Raw genomic sequence first — 9,262 nt, 5'->3', positions numbered from 1 at the left:
CCTTATGTTTCTGAAATAGTTGTTCAAAAACATCGATGTATTTTGGGCAATGTATTGTAAGCAACGCTATTTTAATATTGAGCATTGATATTTTAAAAAAAATAAATGAAAAATTGGGACAAACGTAAAACATCGGCTTAATAACATCGATGCTTTGGGTAAAACATCGATGTTTTCAAAGCATCGACATCGATGTCGCATCACTAGTCAAACCAGTCCCTGCTCAAAGGCAGGAACTGATTTGATAGTTTGCAAACTATTCCGAGCTTGCTATTCGGTCCCTTGGAACAAACATCTAAGTACAGTACTAATCTTTCCCTCCTTTACGACACAACCCCTGATGAAGACCTGAAACTCAGGTCGAAACGTCGGCATAAAATAAATAAATATGGTTTTGTATGTATGTAAACATTCTTTGCTGACCGCACCCCCCGACAAACTTCTTCAAACATCTAAGTAGTCAGAGAAATTGCGCTGGCATCCATGGAACGCCAAAACGAAACTGCGCATGCTCCTCACTGTTTGCTTACTCAAACCGGTCCTTGGAACAAACCTATTATGACTAATCAAAAATATAGCCTCTATTGTTGATAACAGTATTTTCCCTCTCTGTGTGTTTTGTTGTCAAACGTGAAAATTGTATCGTTTCTACGATAACATTTCATTATGTCAGCCAAAGAGGAAAATAAAATTTATAATGAAGCTTACAACGGAAATTATGAATATGTTAAAGTTAAAGTTGATGAAGATAGAACACTGATTTCTTCACAAGATTCGGTACTCAGATAAGCAATGAGCATTTATATTAATTTTATTTATGGTTTTGAAATACTGTGTTGTTAACAGAATGGTCGCACGCTTTTACATTGGGGTGCACTTAGTGGAAAAGTTGAACTTGTACAATATCTTTTGGATGGTGGTAGCCCAGTTAATGCAGTTGATGATGTAAAGACAATTATAAAGTTTCACAAATCTATTTTTTAAAACAATTTAATTAATTAATATTTTTACTAAGTCTATGTTCACTTTACATTTTCTAGATAGGAATGACACCATTGATATTGGCTGCTTCTGCTGGTAAAGTTCAAACATGTCACCTGCTTATTTCCAAAGGAGCTGATGTAAATGCGAAAAATGATGAAGGGCATTCTGCACTTCAATATTCTGCATCCAAAGGCTGGAATGATGTATTAAATATTATTTAAACAAAATAAACTAGTATTTATTACAAATTTAAAGGTGCTATGAATGAAGTAAATGTAAATTTATTTTTATGTTATTTTTGCTTAACTGTTTCAGATTGTTAAAATGCTATTGATTAATCATGCTGATATAAATATAGCTGACAAAAGAGGTGCCAGACCACTACATAGAGCTGCGTCTCAAGGTAATACTGCTGTGCTGAAAATCCTTCTTGACTTTGGAAATCAACTAAATATTGATGCAGTTGATGCTTACGGAAATACTGCTTTGTAAGTGTAATTCAAATGAAATATTGAATTTTCTATTTATAAATGTTATACTCCATTTTTCAAAATAGTATTTAGAAGCTTTAGTTACAAAGATATCAAGAAAATTACACAACTTCTTTTGTTATACATTGACATGTATACATAATATTTTTAAAGATTTATAAAAACCAGTTAAACATTGTGTTTCTATCTTGTCTGACTGTTGTCAAGTTGCCTGCAACCAAAAATTAATAGTTGGAAATTGTGCATCTGTCCATCCTGGGAGCATTTGTTGCCTTGCAATTTGTTAAAATCATCATTAAGGTTATCTACAGGTTAACACCATGGTGGTGGGTCAAGTTTTCATTTTGTGGGACTTGTCACAGATTGAAATTGTCACGAGACGTGTCACAGAAATAAAAGTCGACCACCCAGGCCAGATTCGAACCGGCATCCCTGTAGTTCCTAGGTTGCAAAGACCCGCCAACTCCCTGAGCTACACATGGCCCTACCCCCACAAGTGTGTCTGTTCTTTCATTTTCATCTATTCCTGAATGCCTTCCTAATCTAATGCTTCCCAAACTGGGTGCTGCTGCAGTCTAGGGTCCCCCAAGTGAATGTCACTTTCTGAAAATATTACAAAATAACAGAAAAATACACTAATTGTACATTCTAGTTTTTACTTAGCACTAATTTTTGTATTGTTTTCTTACATATTCAACTATTGTAAGGATAATTATACTGTCAATTTTTTTTAGCCCAACAAGAGTGCCACAGCAAAAAAAGTTTAGGAACAACTGTTCTAATCCATTCAGTGCTTATTTTTGTATTTTCTAAATTTATTTTGTTAGTTCGTTGTGAATTTTTTGAGTTTAATGTTTAAAGCTCATGTAGTCCATGTAAATAGTTATGTCCACACTCATGTCTGTCATATTTTTTTTAGATATTCTGTGCCTTTAGGTACAGATAGTCTTCCTTGGAGCCTTTAGAACTAAAAGTCTCCCTATAACCTTAATTTCTTTCTTCTATGTTACTTTATACACTCTTTAAATACAAGATCCCAACCCACATACTTGTATATTCATTCTCATAAACAGTTTCCTTCAAAAAATCTGTGGTACCTCGTTCTGCAATTCCCTACCCATATCCTTCCGAAAAAAAACTCTTCATTAACCTCATTTAAACATAAATTATTTCTCCACTGCCTCAAATCTGTAATAATAAAACAAGATGTATGTAAACATATATATATAATTTTTTATTTATATATTTTACTTTATTTTATTTAATATATTTTTTTCACCATATCTAGTTGTTAATTTAGGTTATGAGAATTTATGAATATTTAGTTTTAAACTTCAGCACTTTTTTTCTTTTTAATTTTATTCTCTATGTATATATTATATCTGTTTTTTAATATTCAGTTATTAAACCAATATATGCCAGACAATTGGCTCTCAAATGTATGGTGTACAACTAAACTTCTCAGAATAAAATTACTTATTTCATTTCATAGATTCTCTGCTTGGTTATTTGAGCATTATAATCCCTGCATTGAGCTTAAATTTTCTATTTGTATCTTCTAATGACTATGCACATCCCACTTTATCCTCCATCCGTTTATTAAACAGTGCAGTTTTTGCACCTATTTGTTCATATGATAGTATTTTTGTCTGTATTGCGGGGTGAATACAACATTTATAGTTATTTTGTCATTGAAATATAAATAAATATTAGGTATAAAGTATAATATATTTTCATTCAATACATTTTTTTAGTTTATATGTCATTTTGTTATATTAAATAGTTCCACTGTTTCTTGGATTTTTAAATTGATTGGAATTATTCCTGCCAAAATGCACACAGTTTCATGAGAGATGGTAAGGTAGGAGATACTAAAGATAGTTCAAGTCAGTCTCATACAGTCTATCTGCATACAAACCAATATTATTGGTCCACCATTAACAGTTTTTATGGTTTTTCTGTTTACTTTGTATTTTGTAAACAATATGTTTTTTTTATTGTATAAAATTATCTTCAAATATGTTTTGCATTTTACTATTGAGTTATTACTCTTTAAGTTAATAGTAAACTTTAATCGAGTCTTGGTGTTCTTTTTTATTTTTTAACAATGCCAATTAATGAAACTCGTTTAAGACATGGTATGCTATAGGAATTTTGAAGCGGTTCTGGAGTAGGTGAAGCTTACAGAAAAATTACAATAGTTTATTCTGATTCACAAGTCTCAGAAAATTTGAAAAGTGGTTAACATGTTTTCGATCTAGTAATGTTAGTCTGTGTATCTCCCTGGAGCTGGTCGACCCAAAGAGTTTAACAATGATGTTCTTAAAAGTTTGTTGGGATTAGATCGAAAACTTTTAAGTCCACATTAGTGGACACTACCCATACCACTGTATTTACTGGGCACTAACCACACCACTGTATTTACTGGGCACTACCCATACCACTATATTGAATTATCTCCGAGAACTGGGCAAGGTCAATAAGTATGGGATTTGGGTTCACCATTATTTAAAAATTTCAATGTGTTACCATATGTACTTTATTATTGGTTCGATTGGAATTGGATTCTTTTGTTGAACGTACTGATACTGGGAATAAAAAATGAGTTCTCTATATCAATATTAAGTGAACAAAACAGTGTTTAAGTCCAGGTCAACAACCTATTTCAACTCCTAAACTTGGAATTTACCAAAAAAATCTCTTATGTGTTTGGTGAGATATGTGAGGGATTGTGCATTTTGAACTTTTGAGTTTGAGTCAAACAATAACTGCTCTCATTTAATCTCAGCAATTGGACAAACTTTTATGTAAACTAGTTGAAAAAATCCTACTTTCGTCAATCATCGAGGAATAATCTTGCAACAAGATACTACAAAACTACTTATGGCTAGAATTACCCATGAAAAACTGAAGGCCTTATTTAATTATTATTATTATTATTATTATTATGGAATGGAAAATTCTTCCTCATCCAAGCTGCAGCTCTTATATTGCCCAATCTGATTATTATCTCTTCCAATCCCTTCAGGACTTTCTTTCTGAAATAAACATTGAAAGAAAAAAGTGAAGTTGAAAAATTAATTTTAGGTTTCTTTGATTCCGATTCACCTAATTTTTATAAGAAAGGACCCTTCCCAAAAGGTGATTATATAATTGATTAGATATATTTTGTTAATAAATGCTGAATTTTTTTAACTAGAATCTGTTTTCTTTAAATACTATCTTTCAAACCTAGTATTATATAAAAATTTGTATCAATAAATTTTATTGTAAATATTTTAGTTAGTCCAGAAATAACACGAGGAGTTACTCTACACCTTAATATTTCTATTTTTTCATTATCAACTTTATTTAAAAAATATAAATAGTGAGCAGCAATATCAAAATAAGCTTCTAGAAAAATATAATGAATTAATACTGATTTTCTCAAGACATACAATGGCAAAAATTAGGAGATGGCATCGCTTATCCCATAGATGTTTAATAGGGTTTAAGAGATGACTACTATTAACATTAGATTGAAGTATTTTCTGGTCATAAGGAAGCAATTCTAGACATCATCTCCACAATCGGGTAAGAATTAGATATCAAACTCATAAAAAATGCACTTTATGCAGGCATCTGCTGTTAGAGACCTCTAAAAATTAATTCAGTCATAGCTTCAAAATTAATCCCAAATCCAAATTATAACTCCTTCTGCACTATATTTCTTTTTGTGAAAAATAACTCTTAGTAGTTACTTTTCTTCATCCAATTCTTCACTTTTTCCGTTTCTTGATAATAATCAAATATACTTCCAACAGTAGTTCAAGAAATATTTAGTAATTTTGATATAGATTCTTTTTTTCTTTCAGCAATGTAATTATTCTGGTTGCACTAGTTACGCTTAAAATCGTTCGCCTCATACCTTAGGAACTGTCATTTCATATGTTCAAGGGAATTAGTTTAATGTTTGGTTTTTCTAGTTGATTTTTGTCAAAGTTAAATAACATTAGCTCAATTTGTATTTTCTTTTTTAGGCATTTGTCCTGTGAAGAAGATCGTCAAGAGGAAGCAAAATTACTTATTAGCCATGGTGCAAAACTGAATATAAAGAACAAGGAGGGTCAAACTGCTTTAGAATTAGCTCCCACAGCATTACAACAGAAGTTAATGCAGTTGGTTTAATTTATGGATGGCTAATATATTTTATTTTGTTTTTTACTTGTATTTATAAAGTTATTTTAATAACCTATATAACTGTGTTTATGTTTATTTAAAACCACATCTGAATTCCTTATTATTTCCTAGGGAAGATTATATATGTGTGTGTGTATAATAGTATTAGAACATAGCAATACATATACAGTTCCATTTAAAAAACAAAAGTATCTAATTGCTAATATAGCAATATTAGCACCATCTAACAGTGATAGAAAAAATTTACCACCTCAGCGACCTCTGTGGGTAGGAAGAGGTAGAGTGCTGAAAGCCATTTTTGGGGGGTTTAAATAATTTTTTTTCCCATTGGATTCAACCTCACCATGTGTGAGTAGGCTTCAAGAAATTATTTCCAGGCTAAGAAAGGAAGAAAAGAAAAGAGAAGATATGATGCCTTACCATTCATCTGAGTAAGTTCACTTCAACTAGATCTTCACCCTCAGGAAATATTACCATATCACGTCATCAATGGTTGCAATTTTAATAGACCCCAAATTCACTCACCTAATCTAACTTGAAATATTTTCTTTGGCAATCCCCTTACTACCATGTAAATTGTTTAATAGATATTTCTTTAAATTTGAGTCAATTTTGTTTTCATTAACTTTCTTACTTACAGTACACTTGACTACCTAACCAGCACATTCTAAAGTGGTAGTAATGCCTAGCCTTAAGTTGAAGGCGTATTTTATACATATTCATTGCCCAATTTCTGCTGCAACTAACTTCTTAATCAAACAACATACCCAATCATTAGAATTTGGTAACGGTTCTCTCTAAGAAAGAAGTTGGTGAATAATAAACCTTTTTAAGTATTGCATTTTGTTTGCTTAGGATAAAAGGAACTTAACAAATAGGCTTTACACATCAACATATAAATATTATGATAAGATAGAAGAAATAACTATAGGAGCCATGAGACAAAGATAAAAGGAATAGAATAATTAAATTCATTTTATCATGATTAAATAACTTATATTAAAATATTTTTTCTATACATCTCTGATCAGAGGGCCTACTTATTTTGTAAATTATAAAAATTTACAATACTTCTCTGTGTTCAATAGTTTAAATTAAATAGATACAATTTTTATCTTTTTAGATCAATGACTACTATAAAGTAATGTTTCCTTGATCAGAAGTATTTGGCACAGAACCCTACTCCAATTCAAACTTTGTACATTCAATTAATATTAAAAACATTTAAATACAATTGATAACATAAGGAGCAACATAACTATCTCAGGATCATAATGGAACGTACATCAGACAGTTTGCTAAAAAACTAAAGTTTATTTAAAAAATGGTTGATAGATTTAATCGTCTATAGTGTATATTGTGCAAATTTTATTAGATCTTCTGACATAATACATTTGGTACATAATCAGGACTAAAATGAAAAGTAATCATTCAAATAATAAATAAATAGAAGGATTAAAGTCAAAGATAGAAATAAGTGTTACAAATAGTAAATTTTAAAAAATAAGGTTGAAATTTTTTTTGTTGGAGCTAGTTATTTTTTGAACTGTACATAGTCCCTTCTACATCTAGGTATCTCCGTTATTAATTGGACTCTGAGGTTAAGAGTATGTCATATTAGCTAGATAGACACCTACTTCCTTCATCCACACTAAACATTCAAAAAATCAAAAATGCAAATTATCAATAGCATTTCTTTTAATTCTAATTGTATTCCTCTTATTTACTTATTATTCATTTATAAAAAAAGTACCCTTTACTTTTCTATTTTTGATTCAATTTCAGTCCTGATGATGGTCCAAGTGATTGGATTGAAAAGTCATCACGTGTAATAAAGTTCCTGAGTTCTGATTATTTTCTCCATGGCTTAATAAAAAACAGTAACTTAATAACTTATATACATTTTTACTCACTTATTCAAATTTATACACATTGCAACACTCTCTCAGTTCAAAATGTTTTTGATAATGAGTCAATCACAATCTTCATCCTCAGGTTATACACAATGCAACACTCACTCAGATCAAAATGTTCGTCAATTATGTATCAATCACAATCTTCATTCTCAGGTTCTGGAGGATCAAAATCACGAGTTCTTACATCAGCTTCTTCACCATACTGAATTATATTATCTATTGTTAGAAGTAAATCAGAAATGCATTCATTATCTTTGATATTCAGAGGGAAAAACCTAACCAAACTATAATCATCAATAATTCTTCCAATACATTCAGTTAATGTCCTGTACTTTAAATTCCATTTAGAGCTTGATTCCATTTCACCTATGAGATAGTGTGGATCAGGGTCCAGGAAGTTCTCAAGCTTACTTTTGGCTGATTTACTAAGTAAGTCCATTTTGCTTAAAATATTTACATGAGGGAGTTCTAAATTTACCATGACAGACAAGGCAGACATAGTTCCTGAAATAAATTTAGCACCATCTACCATAAATTGAGCATCAATCAAGAATACAGCACAAATGTGAAAGTTCCAATTTTGAAGAAGATCAACTAAATGCTTTATGGTAGTCATGTGAGTATATAGTTCAATTTGTCCAGGACAATCAAAGAGAATATAATCATCATCAACATCTCCAAGCTTTTCACGTAACCATTCATGATTTTCAAGAAGATATTCCATGCAAAATATTAAACCTCCATTTGGTCCAAACTTCAAATCCACATCTTCCATAGCATCATCAACATGTATCAATTCTCGAACATCAGCTATAGGGTCATAAGTAAAAAATTCAGCTGCTGGATCTAAATTCACAACTTCAATCGTTTTATTACAACTAGCTGCATGTTGAGCAATAGCAGAGCAATAAGTAGATTTACCGCTCCCAGCAGGACCAATAACCAGTTGACCATACCTCATTTTTTCAGCTTGTAAATAAACAAAAAATAAAAGTAACTAAGCACACTTCAAGTGTCTTGGGCGGTACTTTAGAAGTAGGTTACGGTAAGGTTGACATCTACTGAAGTTGAACACATGTGTATCGATCCCTTAAACATCGAAGTCGATGAAGTAATAAATAACGTTTACCTTAACTTTTAACGCTACTATTACGAAACAAATTTTTAAAAAACAGATAATAAGTGCGTCTACTTTGTTACAGATGTTGTGCGACTACTGCCTTACTTGTCAATTTGGCAAAGTCAAATATAAAAATTGTTTGGTAGAAATTGGCTTGCTAATATTGGACGAAATAAGGTTTTATTATTTTATATATGTATATATAGTTGACCGTAAAAATTGATATATAAGAAGATGGTCTGGGTTGCGGTCAAAAGTGAAATAAAAATAGTTTACAACTATTTATTTTCCAACGTTTCGCCCCACTTTGCAGGGCTTCATCAGGACTAAAAAGATACAAATTGAAACTATGTTAAGATAAAATGATAGAAATAAAAATAAAAAGATACAATGAAAAGAATAAAAAACAAGTAACAAAGGCAAGAGTAAAAGTTTCATATAAAAATACGTAAAATATAAAGCTAAAAACGTACAGGAGATGTATATAAAACAAAAACAATACGGGGGAAAAAAAATATATATATAAATATACAGAGATAAAATAAACGTTATGAAAGAATAATAAAAATAAA

The 9,262-nt window shown here is 30.7% G+C and overlaps 2 protein-coding genes across 2 annotated transcripts; one reads left to right on the top strand and one right to left on the bottom strand.

Moving 5' to 3' along the window:
• Nucleotides 1-561: 561 nt before the first annotated feature.
• Nucleotides 562-5,684, top strand: LOC106688579 (26S proteasome non-ATPase regulatory subunit 10). The gene is made up of 5 exons (XM_014433099.3): nt 562-777; nt 847-945; nt 1,041-1,187; nt 1,300-1,472; nt 5,495-5,684. The coding sequence occupies exons 1-5, from the start codon at nt 667-669 to the stop codon at nt 5,640-5,642; spliced, it is 678 nt and encodes a 225-aa protein (XP_014288585.1). The 5' UTR covers nt 562-666; the 3' UTR covers nt 5,643-5,684.
• Nucleotides 5,685-6,626: 942 nt separating this feature from the next.
• On the bottom strand, nt 6,627-8,744 carry LOC106688578 (GPN-loop GTPase 3). Its single transcript, XM_014433098.2, has one exon. It carries the CDS (start codon nt 8,529-8,531, stop codon nt 7,701-7,703), a length of 831 nt encoding a protein of 276 aa, XP_014288584.1. The 5' UTR covers nt 8,532-8,744; the 3' UTR covers nt 6,627-7,700.
• Nucleotides 8,745-9,262: the final 518 nt, after the last annotated feature.

This window comes from Halyomorpha halys, unplaced genomic scaffold (genome assembly GCF_000696795.3).
Source record: "Halyomorpha halys isolate HHAL.00 unplaced genomic scaffold, Hhal_1.1 Scaffold1157.1, whole genome shotgun sequence".
NCBI classification, from domain to species: Eukaryota; Metazoa; Arthropoda; class Insecta; order Hemiptera; family Pentatomidae; genus Halyomorpha; species Halyomorpha halys.
Note: the sequence above shows the minus strand (reverse complement) of the source record. Positions and strands in the feature narration are given on the sequence as shown.